The 26510-nt window shown below is 41.3% G+C and overlaps 1 protein-coding gene across 1 annotated transcript in view; it reads right to left on the bottom strand.

The window, feature by feature from the left end:
• The window catches only part of LOC142317363 (uncharacterized), a 427416-nt gene that overhangs the window by 84186 nt on the left and 316720 nt on the right, over positions 1 to 26510 (bottom strand). Inside the window, exons 5-6 of the mRNA XM_075353862.1 lie at positions 21595 to 21633; positions 20486 to 20506 (exon numbers count right to left, since the gene is read on the bottom strand). Of these exons, the coding sequence (XP_075209977.1) occupies positions 20486 to 20506; positions 21595 to 21633 (60 nt within the window). The remainder of the gene's footprint in view (positions 1 to 20485; positions 20507 to 21594; positions 21634 to 26510) is intronic.

Here is a 26510-nt window from a genome sequence, read left to right as displayed (position 1 = left end):
CGTATCAAACCGTACGCAGGAAGCGTTATTCTACGACTGATAATGTGATAATTCTTGAATTGCAAGTATCTCGACATCAGTACGATATCGAGCGTATCCCACGTGATTTGCACAACGGTGAAACACTAGTCAGAAAACCGAACATCCAGAAGACATCCAACGACACTGAGCCGACTACGATCACGGAGAGTGCTTACCCCCACGATACTGAATAACATCAACCCTCTGGAAGCCGACCATCCTATCCTCGATCGTGCACGGCTCCTGGATCAAGAGAACCTCGCTCGTACTCCTCCAGGATCCTCATATCTTCATTGATGGCTGACCGTGAATGAAAATCCAGTGGCTCTTTGGGGCCTTTTCCGACCCAACTGCCGGACCAACCTGGTCCCCCTGAGGAAGTTCTCGACAATCATATCCAACACAAGATTTTGGCAGTGTATAGCCTTGAGGATTTCGAGCTCCTCTGCCCTCGTTGCTCTTGGCAAATCGTAGACCAATATTAGCGGCCTCTGCTTGGCAAGCAACTGAGCCTTCAGTCTCTTCTTCCTAAGAACGTTGGCGTCCTGCTGCTCAATAACAAACTCCAAGACGACTCCCTGGACAATATTTTTTTTTTGATCCTATAATTCAACCTTTACTTCCACTGGTCTAGCCGTTGAAAGGTGTTTTCAAAATCATGACATCTGACACGACGCCCGTTTGGGCATATAGGTTGGATATGAATAGAGCCGTTATTCAAAATTTAAGGAGTGCTCAGCATGGAGCCTTAACACCAGTGCATGCACTGGTGTTTTTAAAGCAACCTTCTACGAGACTACCAACATACTGGGAAAGGCTCTCCCAATCGATCTAGTGGTGAAATTTCGGGCAGCCATCTAGAGATTGCGAAGAGGCCAGGAGGCCGAGATGTTTTGGATGCGGTTTCGGGTCTGGCCAGTCCCAGAACGGAATGCTGATCACAATGCATCAGAATTACATTTCTTTCAGTTGCCCATCTCCTGCCTGCGGAATAGGCTGCAAAGCCTCGCGATGGAAACTTGGCAGCTGGAATGGGACACCACGACTAAGGGATGATTCTTGTATAAATTTATACAGGTTTTTGGGAGGATGGTATGCCTCGAGCTCATTTGTATGGGCAACGGGTGCCCGGCTGCTCACCAACCACGCTAATTTGAACCAATATCTAATATATTTGTGGCACAGACATTCGGTCTTATGCTTTAGGGCGACCAAATGGGGTAGAGAGATGCGAAGCAAAACAATGGCTTTTCTCTCCTTCTGCACATGCACGCCATGTGGTGATCGTACAATATTATTCACCATAGTCAAATATGACAATCATACACAATTTACCATCGAGACACACAGTCAATATACAAAAATATCTAACATTTATCATATCATGTCATTCCTAAGCACTCCTAAGTATCCCTAAGTATACTAAGTACTTCACACTGCCTTATTCTTGTACTGTATGACCTTCGACTCTTATTGTCATCCTTCTGCGATTTACTAGAGCCACCATGGCCGTCTTGTGTGGAGCCTTTCTTTCTGTGTTGCAGGCCTTTCTCCATGAACCATGCACTCACTCTTCTTACCGCCTCGTTGGTGATTTCCTCAGCTAGATCCTCCGTACGCTCGGCGATCATTAGGACCACGTCGTCAGTGAATGCTTCTACCCGCCCATCGCATGGTAGTGGCAGTCGCAGGAAGCCGTTGTATGCCACAATCCTTAGCAACGGCTCTAACTCTGAGTTCTGCGGTATTCCCACATACATGCCAGTCTTCCGTACCATCTTCCATGTCTATATATATTTTCCTGTCATGAAAAACGTTGTTAATCACAGACATTTTATTATCATTAATTCTTCTTTGTCTTAGCTGTTCTAGTATGACATGCCAGGGTACGCTGTTACATGCGTTTTGGATGTCTAGTGTCACCACTAACGAAATTCTCCTTTCACCGCCAAGTGCCCGCAGCACATTCCCTGGACCAAAACAAGACATGCTGGATAGCATATATTGTAGATTTTACCTGAATGAAACCGTATGGTTTTGGGAAAGCCCCCCCCCACCCTTCCAACGTAATACCCAAAGTCGTGGAGGTTGTAAAGAAAACGTTGAAGTAAGACGTGGAAAGGAAAATAACGTCTGTGTGTTCTGCATACGGAAGCTGCCAGAACGAGACAGTTATAGGTTGGCATTCCTGTTGAATTAAAGTAAGGAAACCGCACTTCTACTGCCTTAGATGCTGGGAGCCAGGCCATAGTTCAAAAAAATTTACAGGCCCGGATCGCACGAACTGCTTTAACAAAAGTAGGCGTGTGCCCAACACTATTTGGATAGAAGGAATATAGCGAGCATTTCTGTTCGTATACTGTTAAGTCAGGAATTCTACGAATTAAAGGACCGAATTAAAAGACGTAGGAAAAATCCCTGGCCGGAGGAGCGTGCCGGATCCTTTAACTTCGCCCTACTGAAATACTGGTTCAGAGAGTGATTGATGAGAAATGGATGTAGGGATGACCCCCCGGAAAGGTCAAACCCAATCGTTGAAGTGTTTTCAAAATTTGGGTTAAGACCGAGCAGCTCTGACCCATTGATACATAATGTTTTGGCAGAACAAGATGGCTTGTTTTCCTATTTAGCAACCCCCAACAGCACCAGTAATGCTACTCAGCGGAGATTATTGCCTCAGCTGGAATTCTCTCGAGCAACATTCACAGCTTTTGGGGAGGGTTTCAAAAATCTTACCTCAAGGCCTAAAAAAAATTACTGTATTTCAGTAACCGACACCGGCCCCAATGCAACTGTGTAGGTATGTTGAGATGGTCAGGGGTAGACATAAAACCAGCCAATCCTCTAAGAAACCTGAGATTGTGTTTAGTATTAGGAAGGACGGCTCGACTGTGTCCGACAGTCAGCTGAAGAAGGACCTCCAGGTTGCCCTTCGGGGTGACCGAAAAGTTAATAAAATCTGAAATATTAAAGAAACCAAAAAGGGGGTAGTTTTAGTAAGAGACAATAATTAGATCATTAAGGCAACCAATTGCCTTAAGTCAAGGCACTCTTTGGAGTGGAATCTCCAGAGATTCCACTGCGGTTAAGAAATTGAATGTAAAAGAAGACCCAAATAAAATGCGTAGGACCTGCATTATAGTTTTTGACGTAGAACGTAGCCTACCGATGACGATGTCTTTTCTCTCTTTAGGTAGCAGAACACTGATATGGATGAAGACGCTTTTCAGCAGGACTGGAGGCAGATCTTCATAACAGGCACGCGTGATAACCAGAAATATCATGGAGGTTTTGAAGTGGGTTCAGGACTCTTTCAAAAATTTATTTCTGCAGGCAGACTGTTTATTGATATTGGGTTCTGCCGAGAAAAAGTGTACGTGGATGTCCAAAGATTTTTAAATGCTGCAGATACGGTCACAGGGTCAAATTTTGTAAGTCTGTCTTGGTGTACGCGCATTGTGGTAAGGAAGGCACAAGCGTGACGATTATTCGCATACGTCCTAGACTCTGGCCTGAGCTAACTATAAGAGATTGCATAGTAATCATGAGCACCCAATTGTTAGTAAGAAGTGAGGCAGATACATAAGGGCCGGTGAGCTGTACTTTCATTCCTTATATGGTTAGGTTAGGTAAACCTAAAAGCCCAGTACAGATTCCTTATGCAGTACAGATTGATTTAGGTGAGGTTGTGAAGAGAAGGAGCCTCGATGTTGTCCTTCTGCAGTACCCATATGTAATTAGAAGTGATCGAATTACATAGAGGCTTTCACAGCTGGAAAACGTTTTACGTAGAGCATATATGTATGTCTGTTATTCTGTGCAGGAAGTCGTTTGGTACTGTTTTTATACGCAGGTTTCTGACGTGCATAATGTTGTTGTCAGCCTTGCAGTTCACAAACAGAACGTCACAGTTGTTAGTTCATATTTCCAATACGGGGATCCCACTGAGGAACATGGGATAGGAGGATAGCGAGGTGGGATAGGATCCGTGGTATTGTGAGTAATGTTCCAATCCTTATTGCTGCCTATGTATTAATGCAAAGCCGCTTTCTACCACAGTGGGTCACTGATCATAGCGCAGCATAATTTTGAGATTTTTAATGTTGTAAATTCTTTGGCTACTTACGTCGTTATGGTTGATGGACGAATAGCCTTTTTAGATAAAAATATTGACAATACCATTGGTAGGAACACTCCTAGCAGGATCCTGAACTGTTCTGTGGTCGACAGCTGCTCTAGCGACCATCGGCTGATACGTTTATAGATAGCGAATGAGCTGCGCGGTGGCCATGAGAGACACTTTCATGTTTACCGGGGACGCTTTCTGTATATGACGGCGGATTGGCCGAAATTCTCCGTTTTGTTGGAGTCTGGGCTGGATGTTTTTTCTTGACACCTTGTCGGCATGCCATTAGATGACAGAAAAGTTCACGTCAACTGTGTGCTTCAGTTGTCGTCATTCGACGACAACTGAAGCTAGTAGTCCTAGAGGCAGTGGCCGCGAACATATATCTGGTTGGTGGTCTCGGAACTTGAAAGCAATGACGGAGTCTGTGGATCGACTCAGAAGAGCTGCGCAACAAGAGAGTGATCGCGTTCGTGGTAGTATTGGTAGTATTGTACTACATGGTAGTATTAAGAATACATTTAGTAAAATGAAAAAAATAATAGATTTAATATCGAAACGCGCTTTATTTGATTACGAGTTGATTAAAATCAACGTTGATTACGAGTTGAATTTCTAGGTCTTGAAATTGTAAATGCAAAATTAAAATCTGTAAAGTGAATTAAACAATAAAGAATTGAAATTAAAAATTAATTTTCTCTAATATAGATTACATAATAAATTGTTTAAGCGTTGAAAAATATAAACGTCAAGATATTTCATTGACGTATAAGCAATACCACAAACATTATCCGTTCTTTAACAAATTCGGTAAAGGTGCAGAAATTAGTATCGGTGTAAAAAAGGATATATGCATGTATTGAGTATATATATATATATATATATATATATAAATATATATATATATATATACTCAACCGGCGATAGTTTTTTGTTTGTTAGAGGAAAACTTGTAGGCGAAAATGGTAAAAAATCAACGTCAGATTTGGTAAATTTTGCAGTGCATTTCTATTTGATGAGATTAAATTTTTAATAAACAAATAAGAAATAGCCAATGCTGAAAATGTTAAGTGCAACAACTATCACGAACAATGTTCTTTCAATGATAAACTCTTTAATTTCATCAGCTGAAAGTGCTGGACGGATTTAAGGTGAAAATAATAAAATTTATATAGATAATGATGGTAATTTTATTTTGTGTATAGCATTATCAATGTTAATGGATTTTGCACAAGATTATAAGTTGATGGGTTTTGCTGAATATTTTTCAAAAATCGATATAAACTATAGACAACAATTAGTGTTGAAACGTAGTAATAATGATGTAAACGCGATACTGGCTGCAATTTAAGATCATAAGTCTAAGTTAGATATAACTGAAATCCCGTTGAATGTACCATATCTAAAAGCAAACCTGAAATTCAATTCCAAATTATTAAATTGCGATATAAAAATAACGATTGCTTATGAATTTTAGAAATTGGGAACTTCAGGAATATCCAACAGTTCCTCAAACAAATTCGATACTATTGAATGTAAAAATATCGTAACATTTATATAAAACGCATTATGTTATTGTACGAACGTCGTGCTACCTATTCCAGACCAGCCGGAATTAGGTATCACGAATTAAGAAGAAAATATGAAATTGCTATACCAGAGACACTAGCAATTCTACTAGAGAAATACCGCCATGGCTCTTGCCAGCGGTAAATACAAGTTTGGATCTCTCTCAAGGAGAAATAAAAAAGAAACCAGCAGTGATCATCCAGCAGGAATTTTTGGCAACCGTCAGTAATTACGAAGAACATGTTAGAATTTATACTGACGGTTCTAAAACCGAACATAGTGTTGGATGCTTAATATATGTAAATGGAGAAGCCCACTTTTGGAAACTGCCAGATGTGGCCAGTGTCTACACGGCAGAACAAACTGCAATTCAGCAAGCTCTTCGCTACACTGAACACTATTGCGAAGAGAGAGTGCTAATATGTTCCGATTCATTAAGTGCACTCGTCGAAATTCGGAACAAGAACATTAAGGATGTCCTAATTGCAAACATCCTGTCCATTTTATACGTACTAAAACAACGAGGACAGCGATGCGTATTTGTATGGACTCCAGAGCATGCTGGTATTACAGGTAATGAAATCGCAGACGAAGCTGCCAGAAAGGCAACAGTCTGCGATGGTTTGGATGCATTTCCTGTAAGAGTAGCAGATGTTAAAAACCGTCTAACAAACATAGTAAAAAACAAGTGGAATGCTGAATGGAGGAGGTTAAATACAAAATTAAACACAGTAAAATCTTCTCCTTATAAATGGAAAAGCGACTATAAGTTGACTCGCCGTGAACAAGTAGCGGTGACCAGACTTAGAATCGGTCATACGCGATTAACAAATTTATATTTGTTAACCGGCGAAGTGAGACCAATGGTGTTTGTAATAAAACTCTGACAATCAAGCATCTTATAGAAGAGTGTACCATATATGAGGACTTCAGAAAGAGGTTCCGTTTTAGAAATAATATTACTGCTGATCTGGATAATGGAAATGAAGAAAATATAGTTGCATTTTTACACGCCAGTGGACTTCTTAAAAGTCTATAAAAATGAAAATTTTAAGCTGTGACAAAAGAAACTCTAAGCGGTAGTTTATATATATATAAAGAAAAAATGGTATTGATAAGTTTGATTTTAATTAAAAATGTATGCATATATACATAAGGGAGTCTTGAAACGTGGCACGTATAGTAACGGGAGGTAGCCCTCTTGCCTAGGCCATTTTGGCTCACCTGAATTCAAGAGCAGTGAGTCGGGGTGTGTCCGATGATGGCATGGGGGACCCTCAAGGGTGGATTGAGGGCGCGAGGCTGTGGGTGTACGCTGTGCATGCCTATAGCCTGTTTATAAGAAGGATTCAACTGCCACGGCACCCTGGCGCGACTGATATACTGCTCAACGGCGGTACTGGTCGCCCCGAGGGTGCTTAAACAAACTATAAATGAGACTCGTACAAGAAAGAAAGAAAGAAAGATATGGTAGGATAAGTTTTAATTTGAATTTTAATTTAATGGTCTTTTGGGAACCTATCTCAAATTTTAATATTGGGGCCCTTTACACCCTATAAGTGTTTGTGATTGTCCTTGTCTTTATGTATTAAATGTTTTGTGTAGTTTGTGCTTATAAATAAAATGTAAATCCATTTAAACCCTTACATATGACGATCCAGATGGTGATAGTAGTTTCTTTTAAAGATTGTGACGAGGGCTAACGACCTTAGTAGTCGATGCCCATAAAAATTCAGAAGAAAAATAAAATAATAATAATAATAATGCCCTGAGATAGATATTCCTCACGTCCGGAACACAACATCTACGTTCCCCGTCCAGGGTGGCAACAGCTGTACTCAAGTACATTACATATAGCTGGCTAACGGGGTTCCGAGTGTTTTTCTCGGATATGCTTTTTTCGGTCGATTTACATCTATAGGCCGAATTACAGGACTGGACTTTACGGCCACCTGCAGATACGACATTATAACGATTACGGAAATGGATTAATGCCCCCTTTAGAGCTGGCGATGTGGCGGCCACGGTCAAAGTTATTTGCAGGTGTAACGGAGACCTTTCGTCGTCCACATGCCCCCGCGATGGCAAGCATGTAGTTAAGGTGCCCATGTTCGGAGCATGAGAGCCCTGAAAGCTTCGGTGTGTAGGGGCCTGGAGTCAGTGCAGAGACTGCGCATCCGCTCTCTCCCAGGACATATGCCGGTTCCACCGGAGTACCGGAACGGACCTCCAGAGTTGGTAGCCCTGGAGTGGGGGTGTACCCCGGCGGCTTACTACAGAAGGGGTTATTTGTTCGTGGAAACTGAACAATTAAACGTGACAGAGGGTTTACGCAAACACCCTCGTTTAGAACCGGCTGTTTCACCTGAGGCGAAACGCCGAAAGAGTACGGAGATTAAGAGGATTGAGATTGAGGCTAGGAAAAGGTTGCAGAAAGTTTTTTCAAGAGCTGCATCCCAAAACCTAAGTATTTCGTTATTACGAACGAAGAAGGTAATTTCTCGAGGGTGAGTCCTTCCCTCATCGCTCGTGAAATAACAAATGTGCTGGCGGCCCTGTTAAAGAAATAAGAAAAACTTTCACGGGACTTCATGTAGAGACTGTTAATGATATACAGTCTCAGAAGATTCTAGGAATGAAGAAAATTGGAGAATTAGCTGTACGTGTTGATCCCCACGGCACGCTCAACACCTCAAGGGGTGTAGTGGTCTGTCGGGATCTTCTTAACTGTACGGAGCAGGAAATTGTAGAAGAATTAGCGCCGCAAGGAGTATTGGAATGTCGGAGGTTGAACATGAGAAGGAATGGCGAAGTCCTTCCTTCTGCATCCCATGTTCTTACATTTAACCGGCCTACTTTACCGGAGAAGATAAGAGCGGGCATAGATCGGTTGGATGTGCGGGCATTTGTCCCGCAACCAATGCGATGCTTTAAATGCCAACGCTTTGGACACACCGCTGTTAGGTGTGAGAAGCCGCAAATATGCGTGTGCGGTGATGCAGTTCATGAAGGAGAGCCGTGTAAGGAGCCTCCTACCTGTATAAACTGCAGAGGACAGCATTCCTGTAGATCCAGGAACTGTCCTGTTTACAAAGACGAAGTAGCTGTGCAGGAAGTAAAAACCCTGCAAAAAGTCAACTACTTTGAAGCAAAAAAGATCGTAAACGCCCGCAGACCTAGAGCAACAACAACATATGCTCAGGCTGCGGCTGCTGTTCCTGCTCCTGCTCCAGTTGCTGTTGATGAGAGTGTAATCATCAACACCTACCTTGGCTGGCTTAATTGAGAGGATAATCGAAAACAAAATGAAGCCTCTCAGCACTAAAGAACCTGTTAAGCCAAGAATAATTGTACAGCCTCCTGAAGACGATCTGCAAAACCAAAAGTCGCTCCAACACACAAGAAAACGGACACTAAACCTGAAATCCAAGTCCGTCTTAGCGAGATTTTAGTTGAAATAAGAAAGTGACAGCTACAGAGTCTGTTATGGTGGCTCCCAAACCTCCTGTAACTGAAGTGGCCTCAGCCTCAGAGGCCACAAAAATTTCACAGTGGGGACGAGTGTCCCCCCCTTCCACTGGCGGTGACCCGTGCGCCCCCCCGTGTCGGGGAGCGGCCAGGTTGCCGCCTCTCAATCGGCGCTTGAAACCGGCGCCGATCCATGCCCGTCGTCGTCGGCGGCTTCGGTGGTCTCCGATTTGGAGACCGGAAGCTACGCCGGCGACGATGTTCTCCGCGAACATGATGCCGTTCGCAATATGGAGAAGAATAGAAAAAAAAGATGGCCGAAAGGAAAACCAAGGTCATAATTTAATTAAAAATTAGCGAGTCGATTGTACAATGTAACATCAATGGATGTTTTTCAAACATCCATGAGCTCCAACGCTTGGTGCATGACGTAGACCCGATTTGTATATGTCTGCAAGAAACTCATGTCCGCCGAAATGAAAATTTTAAATTAAAAGGATTCGATATATTTCAGCGAGATCAACCACCAAATGTGTTAGAAGGTGGAGTAGCTATATTAACATCAACTACAGCTACCACCGAAGCGGTTGTTCTAAACACAAACCTACAAGCGGTCGCCGTTAGAATGAAGCGCCCGCTTCAGATCACTGTTTGCAGCATATACTTGCCGAATTTTGATTGGAATAAGGATGACATAGCAAGAATAATTTCCGACCTTCCCCCACCTGTTTTACTGGTGGGTGACTTTAACGCTCATAATTCTGGTTGGGGATCGGATCGAGTAGATCCCCGTGGAAGAGAACTGGAAGGGTTCCTGACGAATTCAGAACTTATTATTTTAAACGACGGATCAGGAACCTTTTTCAATGCCAGAGATGGATCGACGTCCTGTATAGATCTTGCACTTATAAGCGGATCGATAGCACCGAGGTACAGCTTCCATGTCATAGACGATCTGCATGGAAGCGATCATTTCCCGGTGCAAATTGTAACTGATGTTACAAGAACAATATATCCCATCCCTAAAAGATGGTTTTTGAAAAGGCAGACTGGACGAGCTTCACAGCTAGAACGATACTCCCAGAAACAACTGGAGTTATCGGAGACGATGTCGACGCCCTAACAAATGCAATAATTGAGCCGGCATCGAGATATATTCCCAAAAGATCTGGGAAACTTACGAAAAAACCCGTTCCATGGTGGAACGATGAAATAAGTGAAGCTATAAAAAGGAAGAAAAGGGCGTATAACGCCTTTAAGAAGCGTCCTAGCATAGAAAATCTTGTTGCCTTTAAGAAATACAGGGCGTATGCAAAATGTCTTATGATAGAATCGAAAAAACGAACCTGGCAGCAATACGTGTCATCCATCGACAAAACTACTACTGCATCAGATGTTTGGAGGAAAGTGAAGGCGATTTGTGGACGTAATGATTTTGCTCCCATAACTAGCCTTCAAGATGAAGATCAAATAAAAGACACTCCATATGAAATTGCAGAGCTGTTATCCAATCACTTCGAAAAGGCCAGCAGAATGGCCAACTACGAGGAAAGTTTTCGAACCAAAAAAGAAGAACTCGAAGGTCTACTAAATTTTAGAACTGAGTATAATTACTCAAATAATGTACCATTTAAAATTGAAGAATTCGCGAAAGCGTTGGAAAAATCAGGTAACACAGCTGCTGGTCCGGTTGAAATCCATTATAATATGATCGGCAGCTGAATACCACAGCAAAACCAGATTATTAGAACTTTATAATAAAAAATGGCGGGATGGAACGTACCCGCAGCAGTGCAAAAAAGCTCATGTTGTTCCAGTACAAAAGAAAAATAAAAATTTAACAGACCCCAATAGCTATCGTCCTATTTCTTTGACGTATGCTATGGGAAAAATACTGGAAAAAATGATTAATAATCGACTCGTCTGGGTTTTGGAAAAAGAAAACCTGATATCGCCGTATCAAGCAGGTTTTCGGCAATACCATTCTACCACTGATCAAATGACCAGCTTAGAGGACGTTATATATAACAGCTTCATTAAAAAGAAACATTGTGTCGGAGTCTTCTTTGATCTTCAGAAGGCTTTCGATATGACCTGGCGTCATGGTATAATGCTCCAGACACATGAATGGGGCATTCGTGGCAGTCTGCCTATACTGCTCAGCCCCCGACGGAGAGTCTTATTCTTTAGGACTTTGGGGGTTGGCGTCCCCACGGGCCTAGCCTCCGTGCTAGGCCCGTTGGGGCCTAGCACGGAGGCTAGGCCCGTTGGGGCCTAGCACGGAGGCTAGGCCCGTGGGGACTTTCCACAATACAATGAGCTGCGGAACACTTTACATTATACACATATACTACACCAAGAACACTACATAAATTACAACATACACACATACACAATTACACAACAACAACCTACACTGATATTTCTTACATTTACACTCGGTGTTGTTGCGACATCTTACGAAACGCAACCGTAACCCAAGGTGGGAACAAATCGTGCCGATGGGTGAATGGCTCTACGTAGTGAGTCTCGAACGATGTCCTCTGGGCACCAGGGCGAACCCAGTTGTATTTATCTCTAGCTCCAGTACGCGTGCGCTCTGCTGGAGTAGTCCATTTTTCGCCGGTACTCGTGGGACCAAAATTTCTGATCCTATAATTAATCCCAAGATGGTTGGTGGTGCATGTGAAAAAACCACCAAATTAAGTCTTGCGAAGAGACCTCGGTTAGCCTTGTATGACGAGGATAAAAGCCTATGGAAGAGAACTACAAATCTTTAGACTTGAACCTTAAAAATATTCGATTCAATGTTCTCCGAAATAGTCAGGAAGGTGGCTCCCTCCAAAAGGTTTCACCTTTGCTTATAAATAAAACTGTAACAGGTGCAAGTGGCTCCCCGAAGAACATCAGGAAATTACGCGACGGATCGACTCTGGTTGAAACATTCAACGACGAACAGAGTCGATCAATCTTACGTCTCCGTAATATGGGTGGTATAAATATAAGTGCTGAAAGCCACAAAACTTTAAATACGAGCAGGGGTGTAATTTTTTGTCGAGACCTCTTAGATATACATATCAATGAAATAGTTGACGAGCTTTGCCACCAAGATGTTGTTGATGTGAAACGTATTATGAAACGGCAGAACGGAACAGAAGAACCGACACCGTCTCTTATATTAACATTTAATCTCCCTGTTCCACCAGAGAAGATTAAAGTGGGTTACCTCTCGGTTCGGGTACGACCATTCATACCCAAACCACGGCGATGTTTCAGATGCCAAGGTTTTGGTCACACTACAACATCTTGTACAAAAACTGAGATTTGTGCTCGATGTGCTAAAGAAGGTCACAATGACACTAACTGCGAAGAAAGTGAAAAATGCGCAAACTGCAGTGGTCCACATACAGCCCGCTCCCGAGATTGCCCAATCTTTAAAGAAGAAAAGGCAATTCTCAAAATCTGTACGGAGCAAAAGTTATCTTTCCCGGCCGCACGAAGAGAATACAAAAAGTTAAATAATTCTCGGATCCTGGTTAAACCAGATGTATCTTTTGCCACCGCTACATCTAAACAAATGTCAATAATCAGCAGTGTGGATCCTGCAATGAGCTTAAAAAATTTGTTCAGATGCTTTCTGATCAAGTAGCTTCACTTACAGCCACTATCTCAGAGCTGACAAAGATGAAGAAAACGTCTTTCGTCGCAGTTAGTGAATCCAACAGTGTGATACACACGAAAGTTCCTGCTCCCAATGTCGTACCGGCACGAGTAGCGACTATCACAGCTGGCAGTAAGCCACCTAATAAGCTCCCCATAAAGGGAACCCACATAACCACCACCTCTGGGATGTCAACTGCAGCATCAAATTCAAATAAATCTCCTCCACCATCACCTCATATACTGGAGGATATGGTTGAAGAACCACCCGACCCTAGGGCATCGGAGTTCTTTAAAATAAAAAATACAAAAAAAGAAAAACCGAATAACCTACAACTAATTTTTATATAATTTCCAAAACTTAATTTTTTTATTTATTTTTTTACACTTATGAACATTATTCAGTGGAATGTTAGAGGTATTCGGTCCCGCATTGAAGATATTAGAGGACTAGCGCACGCATGATCCACTAATCATGTGTTTCCAAGAAACTCACCTTCTACAACATGTACAACATGACCCAATTACACTCAGAGGATACTTCTGTGAGAGATACGACTGCCTACTAGACAGTAGGGAGAGTGGTGGAGTAGCGATTTTCATGAAGAATGGGGTGTCTGCTACAAGAATTCAACTAAAATAACCATACCTGCTATTGCAGTAAAGGTCTCTATTTCCTTCAAATTCCATATCTGCAATCTGTATCTCTCACCGAACACTGAGTTCAGTGCTTTAGATGTCTCAAATCTCCTCACACAAATACCATCTCCATCGTTAATAGTAGGAGACTTCAATGCCCATCATATTTCCTGGGGCTCAACCTTCTGCTCCACTCGAGGAAATATGATAAACAGATTGAGACAAGATTTTGACCTTTGCCTACTGAATAATGGATCACACACATTCATGTCCTTATCAACTGGTACTCTATCTAACCTTGATCTCTCCATATGCTCACCGAATGTGCTCCCTCGTTTTAATTGGTCGGTTTGTGATGACTTTCACGGCAGTGATCATAGACCAATTATTATTGGTTTCGGTGTAGACTGCGAGATTAAAAGAAGACCACGGAGATGGATTGTTGAAAAGGCAGATTGGAACGGATACCATAAAGCATTCCAATCTCAGTATGACGATGAAGCGAACATCCTCGACCAATATTCTTCTTTTACGTCCATGATACTTGAGAATGCCAACAGATATATCCCACAAACATCGGGTAATCCTAGACGTCTTTTCGTTCCATGGTGGAAGGATAATTGCAAATATGCTATTAGGAATCGACGACAGGCACTACGAAAATCGTAGGCCTACAACAGAACATATAAATTTATACAGCAGGGATAGAGCGGTGTGCCGTCGAGTATTCTTGGACGCTAAGAGGAATTCATGGACGAAATACGTGAGCACTATCTCACGCACTACTCCCACGTCTACTGTATGGAAGAAAATTCGTGCAATTTCCGGATCACCGAAACAATCTATTCTCGGTCTTATTGATGAAGGAGAACTCCTTTCATCATTCTCGGAAGTGGCAAATAGTCTAGCAAAATCTTTCCGCTCGGTGTCTCTCACCTCATCATATAATAACGATTTTCAAAGTTACAAGTTACAAATAGAAGTATTATCGTAAACATTGGTGATTCGGATGGTGAATTAAACACTCCATTCGTATTTAAAGAATTGTTACATGCACTTAAAAATTCACGGGACACTTCCCCTGGACCGGACAACATTCGCCTTTCCATGCTTTCACACCTTCCTAATTCGGCACTACAACAACTTTTGAATATTTTCAACGGTTTATTCTCCGAACAAGGCTTCCCACCCGGCTGGTCTGAAGCATTTATTATACCATTACTAAAACCTGGTAAAGACCAAACGAACCCCTCAAGCTACCGCCCTATTTCATTAACAAGCGTTTTGTGTAAAATAATGGAGAGAATGACGAACCGCAGACTTACATGGTACTTGGAGAAACATGGCTTTCTATCTCCAGAATAGTGTGGTTTTCGTCAAGGACGACCTTCCATTGACCATTTAGTGTCACTGGAAACAGCCAAGCTGACTTGTAGACTGTGGTGAACCATCACTTCGGGATAGACGAACCACCTTTTATTATCGTATTTTGCTCGTCTCAGAGGACAACCAAATCACCCGGCTCTTGAGTCAGTCTTTAGAAGTCCTAATCTAGGAAAGTATGAGGACCATCCACGTCGTACTGCACCGGTAGGTATCCGTACCTGGCGTCTGCTGCAGCATATAAATGTTGACACACCGTCATTAATTCCTATATATCCTTGCTCATATCCTCCGTGGAGAATAAACCTTATAAATTTTAATTTTGACCTGACCACATACAATAAACAATCAACACCATCTATTGTCTTTCAGCAACTGTTTCAGCGTGTTCTCTCCAAGATGAAACCAGACGCGGTTGTATACACTGATGGATCGAAACAAAACGATACAGTTGGGTGTGCATTTGTTGTCAATGAGAGAACTTATATGTTTGGTCTACCAGGTATTACGAGTGTGTTTACCGCTGAACTATACGCTATAAATAAGGCTCTAAACATCATTAACCCTAAATATAGAAAAATTCTTATTTGCAGTGACTCGTGTAGTGCTCTCCAAGCCTTAAAAAACTTTTATTCCAAACATCCTATCGTCATTGAAATTTACAACGCAATCGCTGAGTTGAATAATCGCAACACAGAACTAAGTTTTTGCTGGGTCCCTAGCCACGTAGGGATTCCAGGTAATGAACATGCAGATTCCACTGCCAAAGAAGCATGTAACCAGCCTCCTTTCACCACCCGAGTTGCTACTTCTGATTTCATTAACTATGTAAAACAATTATTAAGAACAAGGTGGCAAGGTGATTGGACAGCTACCGTTGATAATAAACTCCGTCAGATTAAAGATTCTGTATTACTATGGAACTCCTCATACAGAAAACCCCGGCGCGAGGAAGTAGTTCTCTGTCGATTGCGGATAGGACACACGAGAGTCACACACGAGTACCTGTTTACAAGAGGACAACCACCTCTATGCGCAAGATGCAACTGCCGCGTGACTGTGCGCCACATACTCGTGGACTACATATGTTATGCGGCATTGCGTCGTAAATCTAAACTACCCAGAAACATCCGTGGTGTCTTGTGTAATGATAACGAGGTTTTAGACCGGATGTTTCTGTTTTTGCGTAGTATAGGTTTAATACAAATAATTTAATACTGCTGCTTATATTTTTTAATACTCTTAGTTTTTAAATAAGTTTATTTTTTTATTTTATTCTATTTGTTCCCTGAATGTTTGTTTTTTTTTATCCGATTAGGAGCCTTTTACACTCCTTATCGGAATTTGTTAAATTTTATATGTTATTTTTTTTAATATTTTAAAGACTGACTGTGATATTTTATTATATTATTTTGTGATATTAGTTGTAAGTTTTATCTCCTTTTTTAGCTTTAAATTTTATTTAGTTTTAATATGATAGTTTTTAACGTAGTTTTAAGTTACATGTTAGTGTTTTGTTATCTGAGAATGGCCTTTAAACCCATTCCGGATTTTGCTTACTGTGATAGTACTTTTAACTTTAATTACTTTTTCTTTTACTTATATTTATATATTTTCCGGGAGATGATAACTTTTAACCGTTTTTCGCCCTAAAAAAAAAAAAAATATATACTGCTCAGCAACTACATGAATGATGTAGTTCCAAATACGCGTCAACAATGAATATTCATGTGAAAGAATCTTGGAAAATGGCATACCGCCGGGTTCGCCGTTGTGCGGTACCTTGTTTACCATTGCCATTAATAAATTGACACTAGCCATTCCAGTAGAAATCAGCAAAAGCTTCTATGTTGATTATCTGGCAATTGTGTATGCCAGCAACACGACTGATATGGTGAGGTACAAATTGCAACGAGCGATCAATGCTCTAAATGATGTTGCAAGGAATAACGGATTCCAATTCTCACCAGAGAAAACGTGCCGTGTACACTTTTGTAGGAAGAGAATTCCTCATCAAAGTCTTGCGACAATTGACGATAATCCAATACAATATAAAGACAGCGTAAGGTATTTCGGACTAGTATTGGATAAATCCCTTACATGGGGATTACATATACAGGACTTGAGTGATAGATGCAAAAGAGCCCTAAACATTATAAAATGTTTATCGAACTTAAATTGGGGCTCAGAAAAAGAGACACTATTGAGATTGTATAAAGCATTGGTTCAATCTAAACTAGACTACGGATGTATCGTATATTTATCCGCTAGAAAAACGCACTTAAGAAAGTTAGACGTAGTTCATAATAGCGGAATAAGGTATGCAACAGGCGCTTTCCGCACAAGTCCGGCGGCTAGTCTGATGTCTGAAGCCGGAATAATGCCACTACATTATAGAAGAGAGATCCTTTTGTTAAGATATGCAGCAAATGTATGGGCTTTCCCTGCTCATATAAATAATAAATTGTTTACGAATCATCCTATGGCTGCAGTATATGAACATCGTGCTACCTATTCCAGTCCAGCCGGAATTAGGTACCACAAATTAAGAAGAAAATATGAAATTGCTATACCAGAGACACTAGCAATTCTACTAGAGAAATACCGCCATGGCTCTTGCCAGCGGTAAATACAAGTTTGGATCTCTCTCAAGGAGAAATAAAAAAGAAACCAGCAGTGATTATCCAGCAGGAATTTTTAGCAACCCTCAGTAGTTACGAAGAACATATTAGAATTTATACTGACGGTTCTAAAACCGAACATGGTTTTTGATGCTCGATATATGTAAATGAAGAAGCCCACTTTTGGAAACTGCCAGATGTGGCCAGTGTCTACACGGCAGAACTCACTGCAATTCAGTAAGCTCTTCGCTACACTGAATTGCAAACATCCTGTCCATTTTATACGTACTAAAACAACGAGGACAGCGATGCGTATTTGTATGGACTCCAGGGCATGCTGGTATTACAGGTAATGAAATCGCAGACGAAGCTGCCAGAAAGGCAACAGTCTGCGATGACTTGGATGCATTTCCTGTAAGAGTGGCAGATGTTAAAAACTGTCTAACAAACATAGTAAGAAACAAGTGGAACGCTGAATGGAGGAGTTTTAATACAAAATTAAACTCGGTTAAAACTTCTCCTTATAAATGGAAAAGCGACTTTAAGTTGACTCGCCGTGAATATGTAGCGGTGACCAGACTTAGAATCGGTCAGACGCGATTAACAAATTTATATTTGTTAACCGGCGAAGTGAGACCAATGTGCGGTGTTTGTAAGAGTGTACGGAGTAGAAGAGTGTACCATATATGAGAACCTCAGAAAGAGGTTCCGTGTTACAAATAATATTAGTGCTGATCTGGATAATGGAAACGTAGAAAATATAGTTGCATTTTTACACGCCAGTGGACTTCTTAAAAGTCTATAAAATGGAAGTTTGTTTAAGGCTGTGGTAAAAGATACTCAAAGTGGTAGTTTTATATATACATATGAGGGAGTCTCGAAGCGTGGCACGTATAGTGACGGGAGGTCACTGTACGTGCCACGCAAGAGGTGACTAGGCCCTCTTGCCTAGGCCATTTTGGCTCACCTGCATTCAAGATCAGTGAGTCGGGGTGTGTCCGATGATGGCATGGGGGACCCTCGATTGAGGGCGCGAGGCTATGGGTGTACGCCGTGCATGCCTATGGCCTGATATAAGAAGGATTGAACTGCCACGGCACCCTGGCACGAGTGATATACTGCTCAACGGCGGTTCTGGTCGCCCCGAGGGTGCTTTAACAAACTATAAATGAGACTTCGTAGAAGAAAGTAAGAAAGATATGGTATTGATAAGTTTAATTTTAATTTCATGCTCTTTTGAGAACCTATCTCAAATTTTAATATTGGGGCACTTTACACCCCGTAAGTGTTTGTGATTGTCCTTGTCTTTCATGTTTTAATGTTTATTGTGAAGTTTGTGTTTTTAAATAAAATGTAAGGGCCCTTTACACCCTTACATATGACGATCCTGATGGAGATAATAATTTCTTTTAAAGAATGTGACGAGGGCTAATGACCTTAGCAGTCGATGCCCGTAAAAATTCAGTTAAAAAATAAAAAATAAAAAAAAATAACAATAATGCCCTGAGGTAGATAATCCCTATGTCCGTAACACAACATCTACGTTCCACGTCCAGGGCGGAAACAGCTGTACCTTCGTACATTACATATAGCTGGCTTACGGGGTTCTGAGTAAATTCCTCCGGTATGCTTTGTTAAATTTGACCTCGTTCCAACTTCAGGTCACTAAACGGACTGGATTTTTGGCTACCTGCAGGAAATGGAATAACAAACGATTTTGGAAATGGATTCATACCACTCTTAGAGCTGGGGATGTGGCGGCCAGGGTCAATGTTATTGCAGGTGTAACGGAGACCCTTCCGTTGTCCACATGCCTCCTGCGATGGCAAGCATGTAGCAATGGTGCCCATGTATGTCGGTGCATGGGAGCTCTGAAAGCTTCGGTGAGTAGGAGCATGGGGTCAGTGCAGAGACTGCGCATCCGCTCTCTGCCAGGACATATGCCGGTTCCACCGGAGTACCGGATCGGACCTCCAAGGTTAGTAGCCCTGGAGTGGGGGTGTACCCCGGCGGCTAGTCTTGCTACAGAAGGGATCAATGTTCATGAATATTCCTGAACAAACTAACGTGGCAGAAGGTGCACGTAAACAACCTCGTTTAGAACCGCCAAAAGAGTGCAGAAAGCAGAAGGATTGAGATTGAGGCTAGGAAAAGCTTGCAGAAAGTTTTTTTAAGAGCAGCATTCCGAAACCTAAGTATTTGGTTATCACTAAGGAAGAAGGTAATTTCTCGAAAGTGAGTCCTTTCTTCATCGCTCGAGAAATAAACAAATGTGCTGGAGGCCCTGTTAATGAAATAAGAAAAACTTTCACGGGACTTCATGTAGAGACTGTTAATGATATACAGTCTCAGAAGATTCTAGGACTGAAGAAAATTGGAGAACTAGCTGTACGTGTTGATCCCCACGGCACGCTCAACACCTCAAGGGGTGTTGTCGTCTGTCGGGATCTTTTAAATTGTTCGGAGCAAGAGATTGTAGAGGAACTGGCCGCACAAGGAGTAATAGAGTGCCGTCGATTGAACATGAGACGGAACGGTGAGGTCTTACCCTCAGCTTCTCATGTCCTCACTTTCAACCGGCCTACTTTACCGGAAAAGATAAGAGCAGGGATTCACCGTTTGGATGTGCGGGCATTTGTCCCACAGCCAATGAGGTGCTTTAAGTGCCAACGCTTTGGCCACACCGCTCTTAGATGCGAAAGACCGCAAATATGCGTGTGTGGTGAAGAAGTGCATGAGGGAGCATTTAATGTTTATTGTGAAGTTTGTGTTTTTAAATAAAATGTAAGGGCCCTTTACACCCTTACATATGACGATCCTGATGGAGATAATAACTTCTTTTAAAGAATGTGACGAGGGCTAATGACCTTAGCAGTCGATGCCCGTAAAAATTCAGAAAAAAAAAGAATAAAATAATAATAATAATAATAATAATAATAATAATAATAATAATAATAATAAGATAATAATAATAATACACTTTCTTTTCTGTACTTACTAATTATATTGAAAATATATGCTGTAAAACAAACAGAAATATGTAAATACACATGAACATTGTTAAAATAAAAACAATCAAGATTTTTATACGTTAAAAATATATGACACATTAATTTCTACCTTTAATCGTCACTGTCATTAGAAATACTTTTTATTATCGTGTGAAAACTATTACGTTCCTCCAAACTTACATTTGGGCAATATTCAATTATCTTTTTAGTAAATTTGATGTTAGTAATTATAAATAGTTATTATTTTAAAGTAACTATATAATAATACTATGTATAAATGTAATAATAAGCAAGTAGGCTTCTAAGAAAACCGGTTTAGATTATAACAGCTCATTTAGGTTACGGTTTCAGTGTAGTTTATATTTTATTATTACTTATTTTATAAAAATGAAATAATCTTTGCCTATTAGCCTAATTATGTGATATACCTATTTATAGCATTTTTTATGTCTAGGTAATTTCAAGATTCTTACAACATAGAAATAATATGGTAATGAAAAACGAACTGGATGAATCTTGCTGTATTGTTATTTACAACGAAAGAGACCAATCCAGTAACAGAACTCAGAACGTTTTGATCACACGTTTCATACTGGATAAAAGTAAATAATTTTTTTGAGTTTAGTGATAAAAATAAATAATAATAGAAATATTACAATAATTATAAATTTTTGTAAACAAAAGATTATAAATTACATTATAACTTGTACATTATTCATTATTTTGTTAGAAAGCATATAAATACTATTAAAATAGAGACAAAGTCTCAGAAAATAAAATAGGATTTCTGAGTGAGGGAGGTGAGGTGTAATATTCTTTTTGAACAGAATGAAAAAACCTTCGAAGTAGTAACGAAATTAAATTTCCCAGTCCAATTTTGTAATAAAACGAAACGCTTCGTGAAATATGATTGAATTAGAAGAGGATCCATAATGGAAAGACGGTCGGCTGATAGAAACAGAACTAGCAAACATTAAAAAAACAGGTAAAGTATTAGAGAGGTAAAATATTAACACTTGAGAGAAGGATCAAAGATTTTCAGAGAAATGAGGAGAAAAGAAATTAGGAGGAAAAATTGCTCAATAAAAATACTTACTGATTATTCAGTTCCCGTAGAGAAGTATGGTCTGAACGCCTGTACATTAATCACATAAGTTTAAAAAAAAAAATAAATGAAATGAAATCAAGAAACAATAAAATATTCCTATTATATCTTAATATTAATGCCTTATATATAGTAATACAATTATTTATCACCAGAAGTGTATTTTTTTGACTAAATTTGCTTTATTCACTCCCTTGTAATTTTAAAAGGGATTGGGCGATTTCAACAGAATTCTAAATTTTACGTAATGTAGGTACCTGTTCCAGTGTTGATTTAATCAACACTGCAACAACAATTTTCATTGCAAAATTTTGCGACAGGTTTACTTAGAAGATAAAATTAAAAGTATACGATAAACACCGTGCAGAGTTATTATAATTAGAGGATGAAAGTTGATGTATTGACAATAGTTAATCTGTGTCAGTTAAATTAAGTAGGAGTTTCTTTTTTTTGTTTTTTTTACCTTCTCCCTCGTGCTGGATCCTAAAGTTAGTCTCCTGGGCTGTGTACAAGTATTACACAGCCCACGGAACTGTATTACTCTAACTGGGCCTTATTCTAATGGGTCTCCAAATCTCGACTCGCCTGTTCGATCTTACTTTGCGCCCGCTTCAAGCCCCCGGAGTAGAAGAGACCGTTAATGCACCTTACCACTACGAGATGATTTTCCCTCTGCCGGTAAGTCCTATCTTCAGTGGTATTTTTTAGTTGTCAGTTCAAGTGTTAGTGTGTGTAAAACAACAATATACGTGAGTAATCGACATTTGAAACGTTTTTCGTTTGTTAATTTAACAAATAAAGGTATTTTTAAGTTAGCTATAATATTAACCCATGCCCCGACGTGGCATAAAGTTGTAGGTTAATAATTATTTTTACAGACGGTATCACATTTTTAGCGTTAAAAGCATTAAATACAGGATAAGACACATGTAGGTTTACATTTCGTCTTTGTAGGTGTAACATTGAGCGCGATATAAACTTTTTAATGTAGTTTTAGAAACACATGGTTTTTAGAAAGTAGTGCAGGAAATCGCGGGTGGATACAGTGTAGTTTGACAAACACAAAAATGTTGTTTTTAAATTGTGAATCGTTCGAAAGATCGATTATAGGTTTAGTTTAAACTTAACTTTGACCTAACTTTTAAACTTGAGTTTAACTTTAAAACTCAGCTAGGGTTCAGTAAATTCTATAACTCAGCTTCAGGGCCCCCAACCCCAAAAGAGCTCCAGGATGCCTAATCCCAAATCCCTTTGTGTTTTAATTGTGGTATCGTAGGCTACAGGGCGGCTGATTGCGCTGTGACATCAAAATGCTTAACATGTGACAGGGAGGGGCACCGCACCAACTCCTTCTTGTGTCTAGGGGGCTGGCAAGGTGAACACTAGTAGTAACCGGGGGAGGACCGGACAAACTATAGCAAAGAAATGAACGTTTAGATAATACAAGCCAACCTGAATCATGCGGAACTGGCCAATGACATGATGATCAGATACGCATCGGAGATGGGCGTAGATATAGCACTCATCTCCAAACCGTATGTCATTCATCCCCGCCCGGGGTGGATGTCTGAATAAAGGACTGCGGTTATATGGAAGAGCAGACAAATACCTGTTAGAGATATATACCAAGGAACGGGATTTGTCGGGGCAAGAGTTGAACCGGTGTACTACTATGCTTGTTACATCTCACCCAACATAAGTGTTGAGAAGTATATATTGATCTTGACAACCATCACGAGGGACCTTCAGGCACACCGACCGGCAATGATGGCCGGTGACTTTAACGCCTGGTCCATTGCATGGGGGTCTAGAAGGACTGATTCTAGAGGAAGAATCATGATGGATACTGTCGCGGCTCTAGATTTGGTTGGCCTCAATAACGGTGCTGCATACACATTCAGGAGAGGGTTGACGAGTTCTATATTCGACATCACATTTGCCATCCCGGATCTGGCCGTTCGAGTTCATGGTTGGAGAATATGGGAGGGGTACTCCGCCAGTGACCACCAGCCTATAATCATGACGTCACTGACGGTGATAGACATGGAAATGGTAGGACAACAGCAACTGGCTGGATTACATGGATGATGGACAAGGAGGCACTCACTGGGACACTTAACTTACGAGGCATTACTGTGATAGCTGCAGCTGAAGGGAAAGCAAGATACCTGATCAACTCACTCAGGGAAGTGTGTGATAACACACTTCCAAGAAGATATCCTTGCAGGGGCCATCCACCTGTATACTGGTGGATCCCAGAAATAGGAGAGAAAAGAAAAGGGTACCACAAATAAAGGAGGCTGACAACACATGCGCACCTGGATTCGTTGAGAGAGTTATACAAAGCCCAACTTAAAGATAACAGGAGTCAACACTCACAGTAATGATTAGGGACTCCAAGAAATACTGCTGGCGGCGACTATTGGCGGAAATAGACACAGACCCATCAGGGAGACCTTATATACTGATAGTAAAAAGGGCTCTGAGACCCAGTGAACCGATTTCAAGGGAACGTAACGAGATCACACGTATCATCGATAATCTATTTCCTCGTGGGGATATGATTGATATGGAAGAACAAGGCGACGATGACCCGCCAACGCCCCTCACCAAAGAGGGACTGGCTGCTGCTGTAGTACGGAAACCAGCAGATAAGTCACCTGGACGAGACCTCTTGCCTAACGTAGATATTAAGTGGAGGCTGGGGCTGAACCGGAAACGTTCCTGGACGTGTTTAACACCTCCAGTACCACAGTGGTAGAAGGAGTGTTCCCGGATGTATGGAAGAGACAAAGGCTTGTACTAGTGCACAAACCAGGAAAAGATCCGGAGCTCCCCATTTCGTACAGGCCAATCGCAATGACAGATGCAGTTACCAGACGCTTAGAGCGAATGCTAAAGCACAGCTATGTTGAGGCTGTTGAAAGGATGGGCGGATTCTCTTCGAAAAAAAAATTGGTTTCCTGCGATGTAGGTCCGCTCTAGACACGATAACTACAGTATGCGAGATGGCTCGCAGAATTACACTCGATGACGGAGGCCGGCACACAGGCAGGATGTGTGTACTGGTCACCGTAGATGTCACGAATGCTTTTAATAGCATCACTCATGCAGCTATTAGGCATTCCTTAATATTCTGTGGGATACCTGGATACAATACCAGAATAATAATTTTATCAAGGTGAGAGGCGGCGGGGGAGATACACAACGGCTATGAAAGCATCAAAGAATGGATGCAAGGAGACGAGTTGCAAATGGCACCCGAGAAAACAGAGGCGGTTATGATATCAACAGCTAAAAGGCGACCCAGGCTGACAATCCCCGTCAAAAGACAGCGCATCACATTCAGGCCGGCCGTAAAATATTTAGGCATCTGGAGTGATACCAGGCTGCGATTTTGGACGCAGACGGTAGAGGCAAGCAAGAAGGCGGACAGGGTCATGGGGCTAATTGCCACCGTGCTGCCTAACTGTAACGGACCAAAGCAACACCGAAGAAAAATCTTGGTAAGCGTAGCCCACTCCATACTACTGTACGGCGCAGAGGTGTGGGCGGGAGCCCTGCCAAATACAGGGGAATACTGGCTACATATCATAGACAGTGCTTTCTACGGGTCATATCCAGATACCGGACTGTTTCAGGAGTGTCTACAGAGGATCTAGCGGGACTTCTTCTTATCGAACTGTTGGTTGAGCAACGGAGAAGGAGAAGGGAGATTAGGATCTCTCTCACCAGAAGAGGGAAGGCAGCAAAATAATAACATAACGGTTGAGATGATTAACATATGGCAGAAAAGATGTGATCAGTGAAAGAAGGGACGGTGGACACATCGGATCCTTAGTGATGTCAACCGATGGAGCGGCAGACGCCACGGCTCCCTAGATTATTACTTAACGCAGTTCCTGACGGGTTTAGGTCCTACCTGTTCAGATTCTGCCTGGACCATTCCGAGGAATGTCCTCTCTGCTACGAGGAGGAAACCGCCTAACATGTGTTTTTTAAGCGCCCAAGATACGATCGTGAGAGAAAAGATCTATTAGATATTTTACATAAAGAGGATATGTTCGCACCAGAAACAGTGCAAGATATATTATTGCACTCGGAGACGAACCAGAAGGCTATCGCTGGCTATATCAGGACAGTCCTGCGGGAACTAATTACCTGGGAGAGACCCGCAAAAGAGCTAGGCGGCAGAGAACACGTGAGCGGACAGGCCCTCGGCCGAGCGACTAGGGGGCTCCCCGGGCGCGTGGGGGGTCGTCTTAGCTCGATGAAGATGCGGGCACTTCGCACAGGTGTTAGATGACAGCCTGGGTGACTTGGTATTTTAGGTAGGTACTGTATCTGTGTAATGAGTAACAGCTGTGTGCACCTTCTGCAGGTTGCCCTTCTGGTGTGACATACTGAGTATTTTTTTTTATCTTCTAGTACTTACATAATAATAGATTGAGGTATTACATTGTTTGTTGTATATGGTTAGCTGTATTTGTAAATGTATCATGTATAATTTGTATTATGTTTTGTACTGACTATTTAATGATCACATGTAAGAATCTACATTGTGATTTAACTTAATTTATTAGTATGTATATTATGTATATTTACGTATATGTATATATATGTATATTTATGTACTTATAGTATGATATGACTATGACTGTGTGTGTGTGTGTGTGTGTGTGTGTGTGTGTGTGTGTGTGTGTGTGTGTGTGTGTGTGTGTGTGTGTGTGTGTGTGTGTGGGCGATTTCATTCTAACTGATGGAATGATTTATTAGTTATACCAGGGAGGGTGGATAGCCAGGGGTGGAGATTTAGTCGTTAATGAGCAGGTATACATACGCTCTTCCTAAAACCTAGCGGGATCTGATTAGTCACCCTGACACTAATTTAGCGTCTGTAAAATGGA

Source organism: Lycorma delicatula, chromosome 1, assembly GCF_047948215.1.
Source record: "Lycorma delicatula isolate Av1 chromosome 1, ASM4794821v1, whole genome shotgun sequence".
NCBI classification, from domain to species: Eukaryota; Metazoa; Arthropoda; class Insecta; order Hemiptera; family Fulgoridae; genus Lycorma; species Lycorma delicatula.
The sequence above is the reverse complement of the archived record's forward strand: the minus strand, read 5'-3'. Positions and strand labels throughout refer to the sequence as shown.